A 24,467-nucleotide genomic window follows, 5' to 3' on the forward strand; every position below is an offset into this window, starting at 1 on the left:
TTAATCCACTGACTAATGTAACTTTTTTAGCTGAGAAGTTTTTAAACTTAATATATTGGAACAATGTAATTTTAATAATATAAACAAGTATTCCTAGCTCTATAGTGTCCTGCCTACTGTGTGGTGTCTGCCCCCACCCCTTCCGTAAACTTCAATAAAGTTAATTTACCTTCTTTCATTTTCAAGTATCTTTTAAGCCACCTAGATAGTGTTTTTAACACTATAGGATCAGGAATAAATATGTTTCTAATCCTATATTGCTCCTTTAAACTTGACAAAGCTTTAACAATGTCTGTTTGCCAAAATAATGATTTTAATGTTAAATCTACTTAATGATTGTCTTATATTCAATATTTCTAAAATGTTTATTAATCCAGATATGGATTGTATGATCTGTTAAATGAAAGTCAAATTGTCATGGACACTTACCGTATTTTTCGCTCCATAAGACGCACCTCACCATAAGACGCACCTAGTTTTTAGAGGAAGAAACCCAGAAAAAAATATTCTGAACAAACTGTCCCATAGTGTTTCTTACTATGGGACAGTTTGTACAGAATATTTGTTTTCTCCCCTGTCCCATAGTGTCCCCCCCTCCCATAGTCTTCTCCTCTCTCCCATAGTCTTCTCCTCTCTCCCATAGTCTTCACCCACCCCCTCCCCATAGACTTCACCCACCCCCTCCCCATAGTCTTCATCCACCCCCTCCCCATAGTCTTCATCCACCCTCTCCCCATAGTCTTCATCCACCCTCTCCCCATAGTCTTCATCCACCCTCTCCCCATAGTCTTCATCCACCCCCTCCCCATAGACTTCATCCACCCCCTCCCCATAGACTTCATCCACCCCCTCCCCATAGACTTCATCCACCCCCTCCCCATAGACTTCATCCACCCCCTCCCCATAGACTTCATCCACCCCCTCCCCATAGACTTCACCCCCCCCCTCCCCATAGACTTCACCCCCCCTCCCCATAGACTTCACCCCCCCTCCCCATAGACTTCACCCCCCCTCCCCATAGACTTCACCCCCCCCTCCCCATAGACTTCATCCCCCCACCTCCCCATAGACTTCAACCCCCCCTCCCCATAGACTTCATCCCCCCCCCCTCCCCATAGACTTCATCCCCCCCCTCCCCATAGACTTCATCCCCCCCCTCCCCATAGACTTCATCCCCCCCTCCCCATAGACTTCATCCCCCCCCTCCCCATAGACTTCATCCCCCCCCCTCCCCATAGACTTCATCCCCCCCCTCCCCATAGACTTCATTCCCCCCCTCCCCATAGACTTCATTCCCCCCCCCTCCCCATAGACTTCATTCCCCCCCCCTCCCCATAGACTTCATTCCCCCCCCCTCCCCATAGACTTCATTCCCCCCCCTCCCCATAGACTTCATTCCCCCCCCCTCCCCATAGACTTCATTCCCCCCCCCTCCCCATAGACTTCATTCCCCCCCCCTCCCCATAGACTTCATTCCCCCCCCCTCCCCATAGACTTCATTCCCCCCCCCTCCCCATATTCTTCTCTCCCCCCCCCTCCCCATATTCTTCTCTCCCCCCCCCCTCCCCATATTCTTCTCTCCCATACTGTCCTCCCCTTGTCCCATAATTACTTACCTGTTTTGCAGCGTTGGCCGGCAGCACAGGGCGCACCGCGGTAGTGGAACTTGAATTTCATGTTCCGGTTTCCGGCGGGACTGAAAGGAAGTGCGCACTCAGCTTGTGCACACTTCCTTTCAGTCCCGCCGGAAACCGGAATATGAAATTCAAGTTCCACTACCGCGGTGCGCCCTGTGCTGCCGGCCAACGCTGCAAGACAGGTAAGTAAAGCTTCATATTCGCTCCATAAGACGCACAGACATTTCCCCTCACTTTTGAGGGGAAAAAAAATGCGTCTTATGGAGCGAAAAATACGGTAATTCATTAGGCTATTTTATGTTGTCTTGCATTAATTTTCATAGTATTGGTATATTGGGAATAACTGCTCTCAGCCCCGTTTCAACGTCTTTAGGAAAAATACATCTAAATGCTGCATTTATCCCAGCTATAGCAGTATAGACATGTTTGAGACTTTTAAATACAACTTATGGTCATGTCTCTTTTAAAAAGAAGAAAACAAAATCTGTGCAATACGATATATAGGTGTGGTATATGCATAGCTGGAAACTGTTGGACTTTCTGCTCATTCTGGGACTTTCTCCAATTTATGCAACTAGACATAATATAAACATTTGAGGGAAGCCCAACACACAATAAAATCTGCCTACAACAATGTGATTGCTGAGAGGCCCATAATAAGGCAGCAAAGAAACTGTTGCGTTTATTATACCCTGCCTGAATCCTTCCCCTTGGTACTTATTCACTCATGTTATTGGCTTGAAGAAAAAACGCTATTCATTCTGGCTATCACAATGAGCCAGGCCAGCACTGGAGCAATGTTTGTATACCTACTGTCAGGGTATCTCCATTTTCAGGGATGCATACCCATCAAGTTTAAATGTTGACTGACTTTTCAGTAAAGTGTATTGAATTGGGAATTCAAAGTGAATTTTATGGCTAATAAAACCAAACTGAAAGCATGGCTGACTTGGAGCACTTGTCCCATTTTGGAGTTAATTTTTCAATCCACCTTCAATTCCTGACAATTCTCACTTTAATGAATGACCCTGATTATACTTAAAGGTTAATTACTGAAAGCTCTGGAGCAGCCATGGCCAGTTTCATGTTTTTTCCATAGAGGGTTTGTATGACACTGCATATGAAGGGCATATACTCTGTTTTTGATATATATTTTTGTTATAATAACCTTTTATGACATTTCGGTGCAAAAGCTACAAGGCATGAATATATAAAAAATAAAATAAAAAGTTATTAGGGGCTATACCTGCATAATGTTAAAGTATAGCAAAACCGACACAAGAAATGTTATGCTGAAGTACTTGGGCATTGCTTGATTTTGTGAATTACACTTACAAAGAGATGGTTTACTTTTAACTCTCAACCATATCACTTGCAGTTATTAATTCTAAGTTCCTAAATAGGATTTCATTCTTTGAGTCCAGTACAACTGCTCCAGAATGGAAGCGGCTTCTTAATGAGTTCTGCCAATAACCATTGGTTTTGGGTTATTTTTTTTATTATTTTTTTCTCCTCTTTTTTTCTTTTGGGTGGTCTCAACTGGGTGAGTGAACTTGGCACAATCTCTAAACTAAACTTTTTTTTCTTTTTTTTCTTTTCCTCTCCTTTAGTGGTTTTAACCAATTTAGATGGCATTATAGAACACTTGTATGCAAGTACTTAGTGTTTTTATTTATTTTTATTTCCTTACATCTGCCAGTCTGCAGAATGACTTTGTTCTTGGTAGGCAAGTGAAACTTTAAGGCATCCACATAGTTGTTTGTATCTGTGTACTGTCCAGACAGGATATGCTTGTGCCAATGTAAACAGTAAGCATGAAAAAAGTGTGTATTTACAGACTAAAGTAGTTGTTGCTGAAGCTATAAATGGCTGACCCAACCACCTCAGGCAGTTTTGTGGAATTTTCTTATACTTTTTTCGGATAGTGAGATACTTGCAGTTCTGTGACATATACATGGTCACTCAGATCAGGGTTAGCCAGGGTAGTCAGGGCTGCATAAACAGAAACAAAAGTGATTTACTCCTAAATGGCAGAGAATTTAGCAGTGAGACTTCAGACATGATCTGTACAGAACTGCTTGCTTCTCTTGTGGCTGCTGCTGCCCCTGTTTGAGAGAACCAATGTTGATGATCTCAACCATCCAATGCTTCACCATATAAAAGCATTGGGAGGATGTTGTGCATGCACAGCCAACATACCAATCAAATGCTCTAAATGATTAAAGTACAGAGCTACGAAATTTGTTGTTGCTATGTAAAAATAACCTGAACTATAACAGAGGTTTTTAAGTAATCTATAGGTGCAGAAGCACCTCCAGTGTCTGTCTTCCTGACAGCAAGTAGGTGCTTGTTTGCCATTTTGCAGGAACAGTAATGTTTGCAGGTTTTTTTCCAAGTTGCAGTGTTAAAATAGGGACATGGCACCTAGACCACTTCATTGAGATGAAGTGGAATGGATGCCAATGAATTCATTTTAATGATGTTGCTTTAGTGTATCGATCACGTCTCAGCAGTCACAATGCTCAATTCTCTGCAGTTTAGGAGATAAATTGCTTCACTAGATGTGACTTGCAAAGCTTCGACATGCATTCTGTAAAGAGAGATCTAATTTTCAAACTTCCTTTTATGTAGTGCATTTAAAATATCTTATCTCCTGCTGTTTTAACCTTGTGCAGGAGCTACTTCTGTGTAACTTTTAAAGTCGCAATGTTGGGGTGGAGAAAGGTAGGTTTTACTTACCTTATTTTGTCCCTCATGGGGGCCACTGTCTTCTGTCTGGTCCACATCAGCTCCTGGTGCTTCAGATGCTAGGAGCCAACGTCACAGCTGTATTCTTTCCCATGCGTGAGAGCACAACATTGAAATCTATAGAGGATCCCACAAGATCACGGGATCCTCCAGAGACAGAGAAAAATACTGAGACAAAGTAGAATCTGAAATACTCTCATTAATTTTGAAGTGCAATTAAATGCGGTTTAATTTTGTGTTTATTATTACGCAAGAATTTAAGGTGCTGCCTGTCCCTTTTCACCTTCTCAGGAGTTCGTAAACACTTGTTAAATTGTTTTTCATAGAATATTATTTTCTTTCAGTTCTTCCACCGGTCCTGGTTCCAAGGCACAGTGAATACAACCCACAGCACAGTCTCCTGGCCCAGTTCCGCACCATGGAGCCTAGTGAGCCTCACATGCCACACAACGCCACTTTTCCAGACTCTTTCCAGCAGCAAAACAACCACCAGTTTCCTCATTCTCCGAATAGCAGCTACCCAAATTCACCTGGCAGTAGCAGTACTTATCCTCACTCACCAGCCAGCTCTGATCCAGGAAGTCCTTTCCAGATCCCAGGTAAAAACATAGAATTGTTGCTATACGAATTACCTTCTACATCAGTTTATACATGTCACATTGCAGGGCTTAGCTAAGGAGAGCTAATAGTTCCTGGTAAGGATCTCCTAGCTCTCTCCAGATATGGTTGTGGAGATGGCGAGCAGCATCTGGAACCCCAGATTTGCATCCTTGCAGTGTGTTCCTTTAACTGTTAGACCATGAATCAGAAATGCTTAGTGTAGTTTGTAAATGTATTCCATGTCACGTGTAGCAACCAATTGTGCATATTATGCCATGATCACATCAATTCTATCTATGGGCAGACCAGATCTGAACAGAATAAAATAATTAAGTCTTTCTGTATACCTTCTCGTGTATAAGAACTCTCAGGTGTTTGAGGAAGGATTGTTCAGAATTGAGACTATAAGGAAGGGTTGAGTCCATATGGCTGGAAGGACCTTGGTATAATGCTTAAGATGTGCTATGGTTGAATAGAAACCTGGCACTGCATCATATCTAATGTTAAGAGGGTATGTGGTAAGAATCTGTAACTTGGCAGAATGATTGCTTTACTAAGATATATAGATGCACGTTCACGCCATTAAAAACCCTTTTCACAGATTATCTAAAGGTACATTGAATAGTAAGGGCATTAACTGGCAGACCTGATTTACCCATGAATTCTGGCGAAGGTCAAATGCTGAAATGGGATGTTATCAATGTAAACACTTATGAGCGAGATCAAGGTACCTACTATATGACCTTTTCGAAGTGTGTAATTTAGGTAAAGTGTTTCTGGTCTGGGAACTTGAACATATCTTTCAGTGGTAGCATGATCCAGATTGACTTCATCCTTCAGAGCAGGTGTATGTCTGTCTGAAGCATAATATATTTGAAAGGTAGTACAAATTTGAATACTACTGGAGAAAGACGTCATGGCTAATGGCTGTCAGTGGTCCTGAAACCATTGTTTAATGTTAGGCTAGTTACAGAGCATTTGTTACTGGTCTTTGTTGGCCTGAGTATTTTACTGGATTTATTGCCCCATCTATGATACCCATCCTTGGTGCTGGGTTGAAGCTCTGCCCCCTTCTCCGTCCTTTGAAGAGCGGAGTCTAATGCAAATGCTGCGAGCGCGCATTATACCTCCTCATAGGAAAGCATTGGGTCAGAGCGTGAGGACGTCCAGCGTCCGATAACGGACCAAAAATCCGTTACGATTCCGGAAGTGCCCCCAATGGCTGTCTGGTAGACAGCCACATAGGGCAGACTTAGAGCTGCAATGTAAACATTGCAGTTCTCTGGAAGTGCAATGTTTAACATTGCAGCACTAGGTGCAAAAGGGACACAGCACCCAGACCACTTCAATGAGCTGAAGTGGTCTGGGTGCCTACAGTGTCCCTTTAAGAGCTGTGCAAAGCTGATCAAGTATACTCCACTGGTCTCGTTTTAGGCCATTTGAATCATGGTTTGATCAGACAGCATTGCGTTACAGGCCACCTTTGTTCAGTTAGGTACTGTTCCAACAGTGTTGTTGTTTTTTTTTATATATATATATATATATATCTACCTACCTGTATTCTTTAATGCAGCCGTAATCACCAGCTGCAAGGTGAGCCCAATGCTGCGGATATTGGTCCACCTGTGCTGCTTCTCTAGTAAGCTTGCAGCAGCCACACCTGGCACCATCATCCTGCACAATGGCAATGATTTTCTCAGGCCGCATTTCAAACTTTGCAGCTACCTCCTCCGCAGTGTTGTTGCTGTATGTCTGTCTGCGTGACATGGTAGTAAGGCAGACATGCATCCTCTTCAGACCGTCTCATCAATGAGATTTGTTAACAATTTTCGTGTTTAGATGTTGCACCTCTATAGGAGTCCTTCAACGGATTAAACTAGCCCCTCCTTACATTTGAAAATGGTATAAATAATAAATAGGATGGCTATTCCTTGGGACTTGGCATAATAGAAGGCAGGAACATAACACCACCTCCCAAATCTAGTGTCCACAGGAGTAGGAAGCCAGTGCCAGGGTTATAGACACAATCAAGTAACTGGTAACATGACAAAGGGGGTGAGTCAACCCTGCTAATCAATCAGGTCAGCCTATTGTGTGCAGACCCTGAAGGGAGCACTGTTTTCAGTGTCCTGAACATAGCGCAAGCATGCCTAATGATGCGCTAACACTGCTTCCCTGGTATCCACAAAATCAGGAGTCTGGAAGGGGGGGGGGGGGGGGAGAGAGAATTAACCCCATCATGGCATACAATTTGTACCTACACTAGATATGTAGGTCTGAAAACTTTTGAATGTCAATTTACAGATTTGATTGATCCTCTGAAGCAAACGTGCATACATACATACATACATACATCCGGCTGGACGTGCCCACTATAGTGACTGAGACTCTGTACAGAACCGATTTGAGTTGTTAATGAGGAAACCCCCATAAAACCTGTACATCAGGGGTACTGTTGTACTTTTAAGACATTGTTGAACACAAGTGAGTGTATGTAGAGCAGTAAAATGTATAGTGACAATGTCATCCTGGAAAGTGTTTTGTTTTGTGGCTACTAAAAAAGCTTGGGCATATACCCCATTTAGAATTCCTTGTGTTGTCTAATTTTAGAAATGGTATTCCATGCATAACCTAATCCTGTTTGCAGGCTATATTAACATTTAAAATCGTAGCTCCAAAGTTGTACTACTTAAGCATGTTAAAAATAAAAAATTGTGCCAGCTACAGCCTGTTGATAACTCAATGTAGTTTATACAAATAGTATAAAATCGTTTAGACATAACTGCCCAGTTTTCTATGTTGTAGACAACCCAATGTAGTCAATGCATAACTGTTTAGACAAAGCTGACTTTACTACACTGTCGATAACCCATTGCAGTTACTGTAAATAGTTTATAATTGATTAGACACGTGTGCCTAGCTTACTGTTACTGTTTCTTTTAAAACAAAAATGTGCAAACCCTTCATGCCACTGTTTAGCCTATGTCTAAATATAAGAGCACGCTGTTGTGGCGTCTGTCTATGCTTTGTAATCACCCGCACGTCAAAAATAAAGAATAAGATGGGGGCGGAGCCTGGCAGCCAAGCAGCCCAGACGTGTTCAGCACGAGCTCCCACGTCTGGGGACGAAAATTGGGGTGCTTCACCCAGAAATAGACATAATCAGACCGCAGCTTCTACTAATCGAAAACCGGGAGAGGCTGCTGCACCAGACGGTACCCCTCCCGAACTTCTCCGATAGTGGATCGGCCAAACGAAGTCTGCGGCCTACAAAGGGCTGAGTCCAGGAGAGGCGGCCGCTCTCCGGGACCTCAAGCAGCAAGTGGGCACCCTGAGAACCCTTTCCCCCCCCCCCTGGACCGGCGGGGGTCATCCTGGTCCGCATTGAGCACAGGCACTTACCTGGTGGAAAGCGGATAACGGAGACAGCGAGAAACTGACACAAAGCAACCCTCCTCAAAATGGCGAGCATACCCTCTACACGCGACACAAGGCAGGCCACGCCAGACGGGTGCGCCGTGCTTGATCGCATGCTACTACACATCGATGAGATCTTCGCCCGATTCTGGGTGCAATTAGACACACGCGCAGCAGAAGTGGCTGAGGGACGGAGAAGCGAACGAAGGCGAGCGGGAGAAGAGGTGCATGAAGCCACGTCGGGCACAACAGCCCACCCAGCATCCAAACCGCACGCACGCAGCCCAACTGGGCAGAAAGCCAACAGACAACTCAGCCCAAAGCCACAAAAGCCGCAACGAAAGGCTCCAAAACAGCTGACAAAACGCCTCGCTCCCGGGCGGCTTACAAATTCGCAACAGCAGCCTGTGACAATGAAGAAGGCCCCAACATGGCGGCACGCAAAGCGACATGCTTCACACCAGCTGCGGACGCCAAACGAGCGGCCACCGTCGACGAGTAAGCCAGCTACCACAACTGAGGTAACGGAGGCGACACTGACCCCGGTGAATGGTCTTGCCCTACAACCCACACTGAAGCCTGGTAGCGCAAGTCACTCTCCCTGGCTAGCGGGACATTACCTGTCGGGTATCGGCTGAAATGACTCTGCAGCCCGTCAGCCACATGGACTAGGGCTCTATATGCTCTCCTGTTCCTTATCACCAGTGGTATCCTCTTTTATGTTTGTTTTCCTTACTTATGTTTTCCTTTAAAATCCATAATGTCTAACTCATACTCTGTTGTACCGACTACGCCTGACGTGATATACTTGGGAGCTGTTTTACCAAGTAATAATAACGCTTTAGCAATGCATGTAATACTGCTGTAATAATACTAACAAACTACAGCCCCAGACTACAGTAGCCTCTAAGAGTATGTATAGCCTGCTTAGACTAAGCCTGAAGGATGTCAAGCATAGATTAATCTATATTCATGTTTTTGCTTATTTAAGTGATATAACCTACAAACCTTGAAAAACCTTCAAAGCTTTGAAAATGTGTATGTGCCTACATTGAATCTCTGTTTAAAGCTGTTAAACCTTATAAGCTCCTGACTCTAACTACAATGTCTACTCTACCTTTTACGTAATTATAAGCCTGATTGAAACTAATGTTGGGAACATTTCTATTTAGCCTGATTCCTTTTAAAATTGTGCTGTCAATGTTCGTACTTTACTAACCAAGCTTGTATTCACGTAACTATTTTACCACGATTTAAAAAAAAAAAAATATGGCAATCTTTCTTTGGAGTGCACTACATGTCTTACTGTTGCAATTACCTTATGTTACCCCACAATGCCTCCTCTTTCTCTTCTGTACCCCATAACGCATGTGCCATAATAAAAGAAAGATTTACAAAAAAAATAAAGAATAAAAAAAAAAAAGAAATGGTATTCCATGATGGGGACGATGGTTAACTTATGGAAAAACACTGAGCTATCTAAATTATATAGAAACAAGTGCTTATCCAATTTTATATGAGCAAATGTTCCAGAGATCCTACTCTAGCATTAGCCCAATAACTCAAGTTTTGGTTTAAATGGAAAAAAACATTTTTTGGTTAAATGTTTATTATGTGTAATTCTTTTATCACCCTGTGAACCTTCACCTATATACACTGCTATTCATGTTTTCCCAGTTTTCTTACCCCCATTTTATCAACAGATTACAGTTTACACTTCCCAAATACAGTGGGAAACTATTTCTACAATTTTGTTTTTAAATTTATGTTTATAATTGGATATAGAGATTAAAATCTCTATCAACAATCCTGTATTATTTTTTATTTATTTAATGTAATTCGCTTATTTTAATGTATCATTAGGGCCTGTGAGAAAAGGGGTGTGCATATTTACCATGTGTTTAAGCTCACTCGTATGACAGAAGAACAAGAGGGCAGGACCTGGCTTAAAATGCCTGATCCATGAAAAGTGATTATTGTAAACACTAGATTTTTTTTTTTAGGACTGATTTTGTCATAATAGTGACCAATTCATTATTAGAATGGCAGTGCTTTTGTTGGGTTCTATGCTTTGTTCTTACTGTGAATTTGGTAAGACATTTTCTAACCATATCCATTCTTATTGTGTAGCAGACACCCCTCCACCAGCTTACATGCCGCCTGAAGATCAGATGACCCAGGATAACTCCCAGCCAATGGACACTAATATGTTGGTGAATGCCATCCCTCAAGAAATAAATAGAGCAGGTAAGTGTTTTTGTTTTTTTGTTTATTTTTCTCCCATCTCTTCCTTGCAATTACTTTTTGGTCTGTTATTTTGGAAATGTGTAATATGGCTGAAATGCTGAACACCTTCTCTTGCTACAATCCATTAGTGTTGTGACGGGTCCCCTGTGCCGCAACTGAGCACACCCGTCAGAACAGCTTCTTCCCACCACCAAACCACAGATGTCAGCCCGTTCACAAAGATTGTCAGTTTACACCTCTTCTTTCTTCTCTCCTTCCCCCTCCCCCCCCAATCACATGAAGCATATTGATAACCAATAGGACACACAATCCCAGCATACCTACCTTGCATACACAGCAAAAAACTATACCTTGGGCTAAAGGATTAACACACCGTCAACAATAACTGACTCCACTCCCTGAGTCACAAAGGGGAAAGTCCGAGCCCCCACCCACGAGAGCCCACTCAAACAGGGACGACCTTAGGGGTGTGCGAGTTCAGGGGAGCTAAAACAGGTACCCGGGTGGAGGATTTCATTATTCTCCACCCAGGTCAATAAAAATATAAATAAATACAATTTTAAATTGTGGGGGTGGGGCTTATGAGGCAGAGGCGGGGCTAATACCTTCCCGAGGCCCCTGGTAACTGCTGCACTGGAAGAGGTAAGCAGGAAGGAGTCCCTGCTTCCCCAACAACCAACTGCATCCACTGGAAAGAGGTGTGTCTGTGTGACTGTTTGCCAGCCTGTCTGTCACTCCAATTGTGTGTGTCGCTGTAGCTGTGCCGTTGTGTGTGCCTGTATGTGTAACTATCTTCCTTTAACTGTGTGTGTGCCTATAAGCGTGCATGAGTGTCTGCATGTCTGTAACTGTGTGTATGACAGTCTGCTTGTGGCGGTCTGTGACTGAGCGTGTGTGACGGTATACAGGAGCGCCGTGAAGACTTTTCGCACAGGGCACCGAAGGCCGGCCCTGCCCTCGGTACCCAAGTTACAGCGCACCAGCAGTCTGTCAAGTGTCTTTTAACAAAATTCAGTAAAGACTCATGACATTGCTGACCAATTTTTCTCCTAAACCCAAGAGGATCCTCTGAAATGCAGGTTCTTGCCTTAAATAACTAAAGGAAATGGTTTGCATTTTTTGCTTGAAGTTTTGTGCTTTAATAATTTTCTGCTGACAAATTTTGTTTGGAAGTGACTGAGGATTAACTCTGTTATGCAAGATAGGCTTTTCTGCAGCCAAATGCAAGTTGTTTTGTATCAGTCAATTGCCATTTTGGTTGAAATTGTTTCCTTTTCCTTCCTTGGGGACTTTTTATTAGTTGCTTTAAGCTCTCCACTACCACGTGTTTTTGATTAAAACAACATTAGTTTTACATTTGTTTGATGCAAGCTAGAATATAAACCAATCACAACAGCGCAATTATGTATTTATTTGATTAATTTTTAAATATAAATGTTTGTTAGCTGAATATGTTAAGCAAAATATCTAAAAAATAAAATAAAAAAATTGAACTGCTGTGGTTTACGTTCTCACTTGTGTCCGCCCTCCCCCCACTGGTGAAATTTCCTTCTCTGATGCTAAACTGGCTTATGCCATTCACTCATCAGCTTAGATAGTCTGCTTTGAATGACCTCTGTGGAAAGACTATGCATAGAATTGACAATGGCCAGCCTGGAATTCTTGTTACAGGCTGGCTAACTATGTACTAATGACGATGCAGGAGATGGAGTTAAAATCTCTTGGTATGTCCAGAGTTTCATATTGAAAAGCTGCTTCTACAGACTCAAATTCATGAAAAAATAAACTTTTTTAAAAACCCAGGGTCTGAAATTTTCATAAAGCAAAAAAATTAAATAAATATATATGTATGTGTATATGTATGTATGTATGTATGTGTGTATATATATATATATATCCATCTATATATCTTACAGTAGAGGTGTAATTTATATTGCCCTGTGCACGGTGTTCTGGGCAAGCCGCAAGGCTGCCTTGGAGGGATTGGTGCTGGAGAAGTGAAGTCTGCTCCTCTGCTGTGTGCAGACCTCATTAATCACCTTCTCACAGTCTGACACACTCTACTGAGTGAGCGCCAAGATTACCACAGCGTGCATTCTGACCCACTGAATGCCGGGACTGCGTCAGCAACAAGTTAGGGATGGGTTTTAATTGTGGGATGTGCATGATGCAGACCGCTAAGCTCACATATACAGCCCATAAGTCTTGAGCACAGAGGAAAGTCATGAGATCAAAGTTCACACAATTTCCACTGCTGTGTACATCCTGGTATACTGCCAGTACATTACCAGGTTTTGCTTAGCTGCCCCCACACTGCATGCAGCCTGCGCACACTCTGACAAAGGGAGAGGCTATGGGAGGGCAGAGGGTAAGAAGATCAGAGTATATCACAAAACTGAGAATTTACCCAAAATAAATCTAAATTGCAAAACGGAGGCAAAAATAGTGACATTGTGTGACCAGATCTGCTTTTATTTTTTTACCTCCATTCTTCCAATAAGAGTTAATTTGTAAAAGTTCAGTTTAGCCAAAGCCTTATAATGTCCAGGGCTCTCGGCACGGGGCCCAATATTTGTAAATATTTTGTGTCAGGACAAGCAGGTTGTCACAATGGACAAGTCTACTGCCTTCGTAAATTTACATTTTCCACACCCCTGATGTGACAAAATAGATGCATAATAAACATGGTAAAATACCTTGCTTACAGGCATTTCCAAAGACCCTGAAGGCATTACTGGCAGTACAGCTTGCTAAAATAGCAACTGAATGTATAAATGACTGTATTAGAGCGTAATACCCACATATAGTAACTATAAATCCTATATTTTTAAAATAAACGTGCTTAAAAATTGATATAGCAATCTGTATCAATATGAAATGCTAATGTAATGCTGAAGTGTGACATGGTAGTCCTTTCACTCATCCCTCCTTCCAGACCGAAATGAAATGACCCGTTGAAACATCCTGTGCTGTTTGAAAGCAGGGATGAGCGGACTTTGCTTTGCAAATTTACAGGCATTATATCAGGCACTAGTAACTTCTGACAGAAATATGTTCAACAGGCTAGTAACTATAAATGAGGGTGAGTGATTAATGGACTAGATTTCGTACTGCAAAAAATGCATTTAACCGAAATGGAGTATCAATTTTTATTTTAAACTATATGGAAACCTCTTCAAATTCAGGTTTTGATTTTCTGTTTTCAGAACATATCTGTCTGCTCTTCCCGTGGGAACACTTTCTATTCGTATAAAAGTATTTTCCTACTTCCTTTTCTTAGTGGCTGCAAGAAATTGTACACCGCATTTCTTAACTGATCATGTGTTTAGTATCATGTGATAATTGCACAGTAGAGTACTGTAGTCACACCAACAAGTTTAACTGCCAAATAGTCTGTCATTAAATGTTTGCTCTCCCCTCCTTCATTGTTATGTTTTGCAACCAAAATGGTAAATAATGTTTTCTATTCTTTTGTTTTTGTTTTGCGGGTGTATCTGTCTGTTCACCAGGGGGTAAATTCCTTCTCGCCAAGGCCAGATTTTCATTTGTTGGTAGGAAAAAAAATACCTGACTCGGGCAAAAAAATGTGTTTAGTTATTTGATCGTAAATGCCTGCCACAACGCCAACGTCTCTAATGCAAATTTATAAATACAAAATCCCTTTTTGAAATACCCCCAGTGCCAATATGCACATAAGTATATCTAAAAAGAACTTGCAAAAGCTTTGCAAGCCCTCCCTCTTTTCCCTCTTTGAGAAGCCGCTGATTTTCAGGCATGTGCGTGTACAACGTCTATGCTGGGAAGAGACCTGAGGAGGAAGCAGTGTTTGCCACTTCCATCAGCTTTGAGGTGTTTATAGAAGATGGGAGAAAACCTTTTGATTTACAGAAGTGCAGATTTTGTCATAGAAAACAGAGAAATGTGCACTTTTATGAGACAAAATAATTTTAAAAACAGTGGCAAGGTTTCAATGTTTTGGAGATATTGATTTGTAAGTACGGTCTCTGAGTATTCGCATAAGAATATTTTGTCTTTGATTTGCAAAAATGTAATTTGATTTCTGACAAGCATGTTATCTCTAGTGTGTAGAATGGGCATATAGCAATTGCTTTATGATACATAAAGATAGTCCAAAGAAAATCCTGTTATCTGTCCTTTGCACCTCGCAGTCCACATAAGGAAAGCCTACAGAGAAAAGAAGAAATTAAACATTGATGATTAAATGGTGTTTCTGTTAATGACATTTTAGTAGTACTTTAAAAAAACAAAACATATATATATATATATTTTTCTTATAGAGATGGAACTTTATGTACTTTAACATCTGAACCATGTATTTGACATCCCGGTCCTTCCACTATTTAAAATCTTAGATAACAGAAATGTCGGGCTACATTGGGTAGGGGCATTACTGATTGGTTAGACAGTCAGCTGACTGCTGTGTATGTGCTTGTATGACTCTTTGAGGTATATGTGTTATGAAAACTAATGTTTGATCCGTTGCAGAAAGTCATACATTCAAAAATTATAGTAAGTGCATAACGGTATTAACATTCACCCTCAATCACACTTGCCCAACCCACACGCATCGCATGCAGCAACCACCACACAATAACATTTTAGCCAATCCATACACACAATCGCTCTCGTCCATCAACACTTGCAGCACATTCAGACGTGTGTGTGTGTGTGTGTATGTGTGTATATATATATATATATATATTATACACACACACCCTACTCGCCTCACATTCTGCCAAGCCCACCCATTCCGCCAGACGTACACATGCCACACTCAATCACAGAGATCTGTGACACATTCATACATGCACATTGTACATTACGGAGTCTTGATATGGAGCTCTGTGATTTACTTCAACACTGTACATTACTGTATCGCTGAAGAACTCTGTGATATTCCTACACACCACATATTACTGTTTTTTTTTTGGTTTTTTTTAATAGCTGTAGATTGATGTGATCTATTCATACACACTACATACTGCTGTTTTTATTAAAATGTTTTGATTTTTATACATACATACACACACACACACACAGGAAACTTGCATATCTAGCACTCTCCTTTTTGTTTGTGTATTCATCATTCTTCTAGAGGCCATAGTCTTTCCAGGAGATTGCAGTTCTAGGATCAGCACAGAACTCTCAGAAATCTCAATGTCCCACCTGCAATCTGCTGAAGCCACACTTCCATCTTGAGGATTATATCCCAGAATGCTCCTCTTACAACTGGGGGGTGCAGGGGGGTCCGGCCGCACCGGGCGCAATATCTGGGGGGGCAAGGACAGGCCCACCGGGACACCAGGAAATTTCCCGGTGGGCCGGCACACTAGGGGGCCGGTGCGCGGCCCCCTAGTGTGCACCAGCCCCGGCAGCAATTACAGGGTGACCGGCAGGAGGGGAAGCGCTCCCCTCCTGCCGGTCACAGAATGTAGCGTGGCCGAGCAGGCAGACCGGGTAGGGGAGCTTCTGATCCCCTACCCGGTGTAACAGGAAGCAGTAAGCGAGCCGAGAATGCTCCTCCCGCGAGCAGGCTGGTTGGAGCGTTGCCGTGCGTTACCATGGCAATGCTCCGACCTGCCTGCTGTTCTCGCGGGAGGAGCTGCAGGCTGAACAGCACGCGCCACCACTGGACCACCAGGGATTGAATTGAAGCTGTTCCCCCTCTCCCCTGGGCCCTGACCAAAGGTAAGGGGGGAGGGGAGTAATAGAAAAGTTTTTTTTTTGTTTTTTTTTTTTAAATAATATATCAGTGTTTTAACCCAACCCCTCCCCCTCACCAACAGAATCCCCCTCCACACACAGAATCCCCCCCCCCACACACACAGAATCCCCCCCCCCCACACACACAGAATCCCCCCCCCCCACACACAGAATCCCCCCCCCACACACAGAATCCCCCCACGCACACAGAACCCCTTCACGCACACAGAACCCCTTCACGCACACAGAACCCCTTCACGCACACAGAACCCCTTCACGCACACAGCACCCCTTCACGCACACAGCACCCCTTCACGCACACAGCACCCCTTCACGCACACAGCACCCCTTCACGCACACAGCACCCCTTCACGCACACAGCACCCCTCCACGCACACATAAACAGCACCCCTCCACAGCACCCCTCCACACAGAAACAGCACCCCCCCACGCACACGGCACCCCCCCCCCCCCCCCCGCACACACTGCACCCCCCCCACGCACAAACTGCACTCTCTCCACGCACTATGCTAAAATCCACGGGTTAGGGGGCGCAAATTACTTGCCTTGCCCCGGTTGCTGACAACCCACGCTACGCCACTGCTTTCAGCCACCTTCTCATGTTCCTTGTTCCTGTTATGGCAACTAGGTATGGCCACAGATGTTGGGTTGGTTGGCCAGTACTTGCTTGTCCTCTGGATCTGGAAGTCCCACAGAATCTTAGCCATGCTATTTTTAACTACCCTGTGTGGTATCTCCCATCAGACCTAATTTCATAATGTGAGCCACATCCACTATCTGCTGGTGGCACATCTCATGCATCTTCCCCCTGTCCTACATTTTTTCGTTGTCGAAGGCTTTTCAGTTCATCTTTGGGTGCCATTTTTCTGATGTACTTGTGGATTATCTGTAGTTCATCCAGGACTGTGGCATTGACACTCAACAGGCAGTAGATGATAAAATAGAGCCATCACTGTTGAAGGAAATGAAACACCACCACAAACAGATGAATGCTACTAGAGAAGAGAGAGACTAAGTACATGGAGAGCGTCAATATGAATGAAGGAAGCTGGCATGGATGAGAACAGGCATGACCTGGATGAGAAATGGAAGGTGTATGGGGAAAAGAAAAGTTTGTTTTTTGCAGTTTTGATCTTACAGTTGTTTAGTAGATGGCTCACTAATCCATTGTCCCTGTATGGTAATACTAAATAAGGAAACTAAATTAGGGAGGACACCTATTAAAATGGTGATAAAAAATTAAACACCCATTTTCTGTTTTCCTGTGTTTTTTTTTCTCTCTTTGCTTTAAAGATTTATTTGGAACTCTATCCATGAAGACATGGTATCTGTCCCTCATGTGGAAAAATTTTGCTGACCCCTTACTTTAAAGGGTTTTCTTTTGTTGCCACAACACAGCTTTCTCTGTACTGTTTGACCAATCACAATTTATGCAATCCTATAATTGTGCTAATGCATTGCTTACATTTTGAGAAATGTCCCTGTGCATCAGAATTATCCTAAATATCGTTCCAAGGTTTCAACAGCCTATTCTGTAGGAGATTTGTTAGTCCTGAGAGATTTAATTTAACAAGCTGCATCCTGTCGGTAAAGTTGGGTGATTTCCATTGTTAGCCTTTGCTGGGAACATAGATAAATAGCACCTGCTCTGCATGACTTATAGCAAACGTAAGGAAGTTGTGTGAAAAAATCTGTGAGAGAGGGATGATTCACTCCATAAGAATTGCCAGCTGGCAGGGTTTCTTTCGAAGTTTGAGAGGCTTAGCCTTGATAGTTAGTGGTATCTTGATGTGTGAAAGTTAAGTAACCCTTTCTTATAGAAGAAAGCACATTTTAATTATGCTGGGCAAGGAGTTCTCCAGAACTAGAAATGAATAATTTGTCTGCCTTTGAAGCGGCTGTAATGTTCCCAGCTGTCTGTGATGATCTTTTATGTTGCCCATTCTCCATAATTTAAGATGTTCTGGAGAATTCAAACTTGCTGATTTTCTTAGAGGGAACCTATATTTCCAAAAAATAACCATTATTTTTAGACTTTAGGCTCCTTTTTATAGCGAAGGGATCATTGTCCACCCTTATTGCTCACAGAATTAAAGATGACCCACCTACTGTCCCGTGCTGCGACTTCTCCGCTCCAGCTTGGCCTCCCATAATGTCTGCATTCAAGCTGATATCACTTGTAATTGCTTAGAACTAGCCATGCGCAGGCAAATACCACCCTCATTCGTGCAGATTCTGCTATCGGTGGCATTTGATTCCTCCTCCAGAACAAACTGAAAATATGCCCTGGAAATTCCTTTAGTTGCTGTCAGGAAGGTAGCCACTAGAGGTGTATTTAACCTTGCTGTTTTAACATTGCAGTTTATACAAAACTTCAAGGTTTTGCATTTGAGGGTTACAATGACTGGACCACTGCGCTAAGACCACTTCAGTGAGATTAAGTGGTCTGGGTGCTTTTAGTGGCTCTTTAACAGACATAGGCACCAGAACCACTACAGCTTAATGTTGTGGTTCTGATTCATAGAGAAAGTCCCTGCAGCCTTAGTAGTGCAATGTTTACACTGCTGCCTAAAGCCACTTCTATTGTCTCTGACACACTATACCAGGGGTTCCCAACCCAGTCTTCAAGTACCCCCTACCAGTCCAGGATTTAGGAATTACCCTGTTGTGTTTAAAGTGGATTATTATTTTTTTTTCTTCTAAAAATACCTTACATACACAACTGGGTGATCCCTAAATCCTGGACTGTTAGGAGGTATATGAGCACTGGGTTTTGAACCACTGCACTGAGGGACTTCCTGGTTTTGGTCTTGCACAAATTGCAAGACTGATGTTCAGAATCTACAAGTTTTACGCTTCCGTATAGGGAAGCATTAGCTTGGCTGGGGGGGGGGGGGTGTATTTAAATAGGTACTAGAACACTATAAAGCATTGGGAATATATGCACCACCACCACTAAAGGGTGCTTGATTGCTTATGTTGCCAGCTTTTCCCTGGCACTATATCTTTAATAGGCATTTATCTATCCATTTTTTTAACATAATACAGGAACACCCACGGCTCAACGTTTTGCTTCCCTTATTGCTAATGAGGATTTTACACTTATAAATTGGCATATCACTTTTTGTCCATATTTCAATGATATTCTTTCACAGTGTGTTTGCTGATGTGCCAGAATATCTATTTATATTTCATATTTTGTGGTACATAGTCTTCTATCCAGTTTAATTCAGCAATATTGTACTTATTTATTTTTCCTTGTATGTTTCTGACTTATGTAGTCAACAATCAAATTATACACCACATTGAGATCAAATGTCATAGCTATGGAAACCAAAAACAAGTATATGTACAACAAAATACAGCATTGTAGAATGTATTAAGCAAATTGTTATTGTTACTTATGTTTGAATTTAGATCTAAAAATCTAGAGTACGTATTTTGTACAATATGATTGGGGAAAATAACATGCAGCAGCCATGTTTAAAATATTACGGTCAGGGAATATTATTATTATATTTTTTTTTATCCACTCCAACAACGTCTTCAGTGTGATGTTATATATACAGCATTGAATCTCTTTAATGCCCTGCAGAAAATCTCCTAATATATGTACAGGTGTTTGGAAGTGTGGGTTGTTGCTTTCTTTTGAAATGGACAGCAGATGTGATGACTCCTGTGGTTAAGAATTCCACTGCTTATGTGTTTGCGTTTTTGCTGCTGTATCAGAATGTGTGCACAGATAGCAAGTGTGGTGATTAATTCTCATACCATATGATAAAAAAAAAATATCTATCTTGCAGATGTTCAAGCTGTTGCATATGAAGAGCCAAAACACTGGTGCTCTATTGTCTACTATGAGCTCAACAACCGCGTAGGAGAAGCGTTCCATGCCTCCTCCACAAGTGTGCTGGTGGATGGCTTTACAGATCCTTCAAATAACCGGAACAGATTTTGCCTTGGGCTGCTGTCCAACGTCAACCGCAACTCCACTATTGAAAACACCCGGCGGCATATTGGGAAAGGTAATCACTGCTCTAAGTGCTAACCAGAATAAATATATATATATATCTCCACTCGCCCCTGCCAACCCAATATCTACTTTTTTTGTTATTTCCAATGTGTTCCTAAATACGTTGCATTTTTTTTCCATTTTGCCCTACTGGCTGGCTATCCTTGTGAACACATGGCCAGCACGGCAGTAAGGCAAATTAGGCTTTCACTAGCTGTACTCAAAGAGTGTGCTATATAACTGCATGGGCCAGGTATCACAAGATCTACCCCTAAAAGTGTAGCAGGGAAGCGTTTGGTCTTACACTTGAAATTGGTGCAGCTTGCTTACAGTGCTCCATTGTGATACAAAGCTTACCCTCGTCAATACTGCCTAAAACCGAAAAGTCAGACTATGCACATTTTAATGATTTATAGTCTCTTACTGACCCTTAATAGCGAGTTGCTGTTAAAGGGACACTATAGTCACCTGAACAACTTTAGCTTAATGAAGCAGTTTTGGTGTATAGAACATGCCCCTGCAGCCTCACTGCTCAATCCTCTGCCATTTAGGAGTTAAATCCCTTTGTTTATGAACCCTAGTCACACCTCCCTGCATGTGACCTGCACGGCCTTCCATAAAAACTTCCTGTAAAGAGAGCCCTATTTAGGCTTTCTATATTGCAAGTTCTGTTTAATTAAGATTTTCTGATCCCCTGCTATGTTAATAGCTTGCTAGACCCTGCAAGAGCCTCCTGTATGTGATTAAAGTTCAATTTAGAGATTGAGATACAATTATTTAAGGTAAATTACATCTGTTTGAAAGTGAAACCAATTTTTTTTTTTTTTCTTTCATGCAGGCTCTGTCAATCATAGCCAGGGGAGGTGTGGCTAGGGCTGCATAAACTGAAACAAAGGGATTTAACTCCTAAATGACAGTAATTTGAGCAGTGAAATTGCAGGGGAATGATCTATACACTAAAACTGCTTTATTTAGCTAAAGTAATTTAGGTGACTATAGTGTTCCTTTAAGTGGAATTTATAAGTAGCTTTTTTTTGGTTGTCCATGTTTTTTCAGATCAATTCACTGGATTATGTCTGTAAAAAATTAATGGCTTCATGTGATTCATCCTAATTCGAGTAGTGATAAAATGTAAATTTTTATTTTTGTTCAAATTCTTGTCAACTAAAGCAAAGCACTTCTACCCCCAGGTGTCCACTTATACTATGTTGGAGGGGAAGTATATGCTGAGTGTCTAAGCGATAGCAGCATTTTTGTTCAAAGCCGGAATTGTAACTATCACCATGGATTCCACCCGACAACTGTCTGTAAAATACCTAGTGGTTGCAGCTTGAAGATTTTCAACAACCAGGAGTTTGCTCAGCTGTTAGCCCAGTCTGTAAACCATGGTTTTGAGACAGTCTATGAACTGACAAAGATGTGCACTATTCGGATGAGCTTTGTTAAGGTAAGGAATATGGCTTCATGGCTGAAGCAGCATGTGCTATAATAAAACCGTCCGCTGCTACCCAACAGCAAATTTCACTGATTTGTAAAGAATCGAAATCCAAATGGCAAAACTTAGGTCAAAATAGTGAAGCTACTAAAGAACACAAATGTCCAGCACTCTTATAATATCGGATAATAGCAGCAATGTTTTCAAAGAAATTGTATTTCTCAAGCTAATTATAAGTGTAAACCATATGTGTATATATACCCTATTATTTGGGTAGATGGCAAATGCCCTTTTTATGTATTCCTTTAAATATTGCACTGTCACTTTAAAAAAAAAAAAATTTTGCGTTGTTTACTAATTATGTAGACGATAATTATAGGGCCTAAAACTCCCTACGGGATCCTATGTTCATTTAATTGATTGCTTGGCCAATTGATAGGGCGTGTCTGTGTCTGTGTCTGTGTGTGTGTCTGTATAATATATACATTATATGTATGTTTGTATATATTTTATTTCAGTTTTAGAATTATTTGAAAGACCGTTTCTGCTTAAATATTGATGCTATTTTTGATTGTCCGTAGAGGAATCGTATTTTACAACAAAGATTTAAAATCTTTAAAAATGTAAGTGTCAGGTGGCGTAGCCACATCCTCTGCACCCGTTATGTTATACCGTGTTATGTAGTTATGTATATTAGGTGGGTGCTTTCCTTACACGGCTGTTCAAAATAGCTATGCTGTGAATAGAACCAAGTTAAAGATTTCTATTCTATTTTGGCCTAAATTTCACAATTTGGATTTTTTTTTTTTTGCATTTATTTAGTGTTAAATAAACCCAATTTGATTTTTATGCAAGAGTTATAGCTGTTGATGTTTTTGCCTTTCACATCAAACCTAACAAATGCTCACAATGAGTTAAACATGATCAAGGTGTAACTTAATTTTTCTTATTTTGTTCTCTTCCCTCCCCTCCAACTTTTCTCAGGGCTGGGGTGCAGAGTACCATCGCCAGGATGTTACAAGTACTCCTTGCTGGATTGAAATTCACCTTCATGGCCCACTCCAGTGGTTGGATAAAGTACTTACTCAGATGGGCTCACCCCACAACCCTATCTCCTCGGTTTCCTAATGGAGTAGAACATTTCTATCTTTTAATGCAACGGAGCCGTGCATGTACTTGAAGGATGTAGGCGTCAGACACGTACTGGCAAAAGGGGACTTTAACTTTATTTTTATTTTTTTATATTTTCTTCAGTGGAGAGCCTCTTATACTTGATGTTTGTGACCAACTCTTAACACGAGAGGGAACGAATTGTTAAACCATCTAAGTCCATTGCACAGTTGCTGCCCTAATTAAATGTGACCCTCTTGTCAGCAGCAAATGTGAGGTTTAGAATCTGTAGTTCACAATATAGCACTGTGATCTAGAACAGTGCTCTGTAACGTAAGTGACGCTGGATTCCAGCAGCTTTTGTCAGTCAGTGAAATGCAGTAAAGACGAAGAGGCTTTCAATAAAGACCAGCAGCAGCTTTATTGCAAACAAGTATATTTTGAGGGGACAGTATTGGAGGTTAAATTGAGAAATATCCTTGTGAAAATGTGGGGGTGTTTCAGCTAAAGTCAAAAAAGTAATTTTAATAGTTGTACATGGAAGACTAACTTGTCACTTATTTTTGTGTATTGGTCATGCCTCCACCAGGATGTTAGGTTATGCTCCTTGCTAGATGTTTTGTACATATTTCTCCATCCTGTATTCCCCTTTTTTATGAAGCATAAACAATAATTAGAATGGATCTTGGAGGTTGTAGGCCAGGAGGTATGATCAAACTGTCAACTGGATCAGGTTTGCTTTGTGTCTGCTGTATAATACATTCATGCCCCATGTATTTTCCATCCAGTTGGCTAGGAGGTAAATGAAAATCCTCTTTGCAGTACAATTCTTGCATATTTTCATACGAGAACTGTATTGTATGCTCCTCTGTTGATCTCTTCCCTGCTTTTGGAGGGCTTGCAATATTGAGTGGATTTTCCAAAATATATCCAGTACTTTTATTGCCAGAGATAATGCAATGCTTCAGGCCTTTAAACACCAACTTTAAAGGACATACAGGTACAGGATACCAAATTGCTCCTCCAGTAGTACAAGCAAACATGATTTAATCTGCCAGGCTTATAAAATTGGATTGATATTTCAAATTCCCAATTCTACTCACCTGAAACCTTATTTTATTTAGTTTTTTTTTTTTATATTGTTACTTTTTGTACTATTTGTTTTCTCTTAGTCTTTTATATTCACAATTAAGCTGTAGTACTTGTCTAAAGTACTTTTTATTCCAAATCTAGTGGATCATATCTACTAGAAATTTAAATAAACTGTCATTATTGCTTACCTATCTGAGATTGTGTATTATTAACGCTCTAATAAGATGTGGTTGTTTGTTTCTGTGTAATATTTCTTAAATGAACACTACCAGACCATTTACCTCAGTAGTTTTATTTGATGTGAATGCACGGAAATAACTTTGCCAATGAGGAATCATTTGTGTGATTATGATGTTTGCTTGGCCCAGCACTGAACCCAGTCATCAATGTATCTGTGACTTTTTTTTTAATTTGTCAAACTGGA

General features: G+C 41.5%; 1 protein-coding gene across 2 annotated transcripts in view; it reads left to right on the forward strand.

Annotated features, from left to right (window-relative positions):
• Positions 1-24,230, forward strand: part of SMAD1 (SMAD family member 1) — a 57,837-nt gene extending 33,607 nt beyond the window's left edge. Inside the window, exons 3-7 of one of the 2 annotated variants that reach the window (XM_063458478.1) lie at positions 4,730-4,984; positions 10,536-10,649; positions 20,198-20,419; positions 21,597-21,853; positions 22,826-24,230. In XM_063458478.1, coding sequence (XP_063314548.1) covers positions 4,730-4,984; positions 10,536-10,649; positions 20,198-20,419; positions 21,597-21,853; positions 22,826-22,969 — 992 coding nt within the window. In that variant the 3' untranslated portion in view covers positions 22,970-24,230. Of the gene's footprint in view, positions 1-4,729; positions 4,985-10,532; positions 10,650-20,197; positions 20,420-21,596; positions 21,854-22,825 lie in introns of both variants that reach the window. The other variant, XM_063458477.1, reaches the window with a different exon arrangement.
• Positions 24,231-24,467: the final 237 nt, after the last annotated feature.

This window comes from Pelobates fuscus, chromosome 6, assembly GCF_036172605.1.
Source record: "Pelobates fuscus isolate aPelFus1 chromosome 6, aPelFus1.pri, whole genome shotgun sequence".
Lineage (NCBI taxonomy): Eukaryota > Metazoa > Chordata > Amphibia > Anura > Pelobatidae > Pelobates > Pelobates fuscus.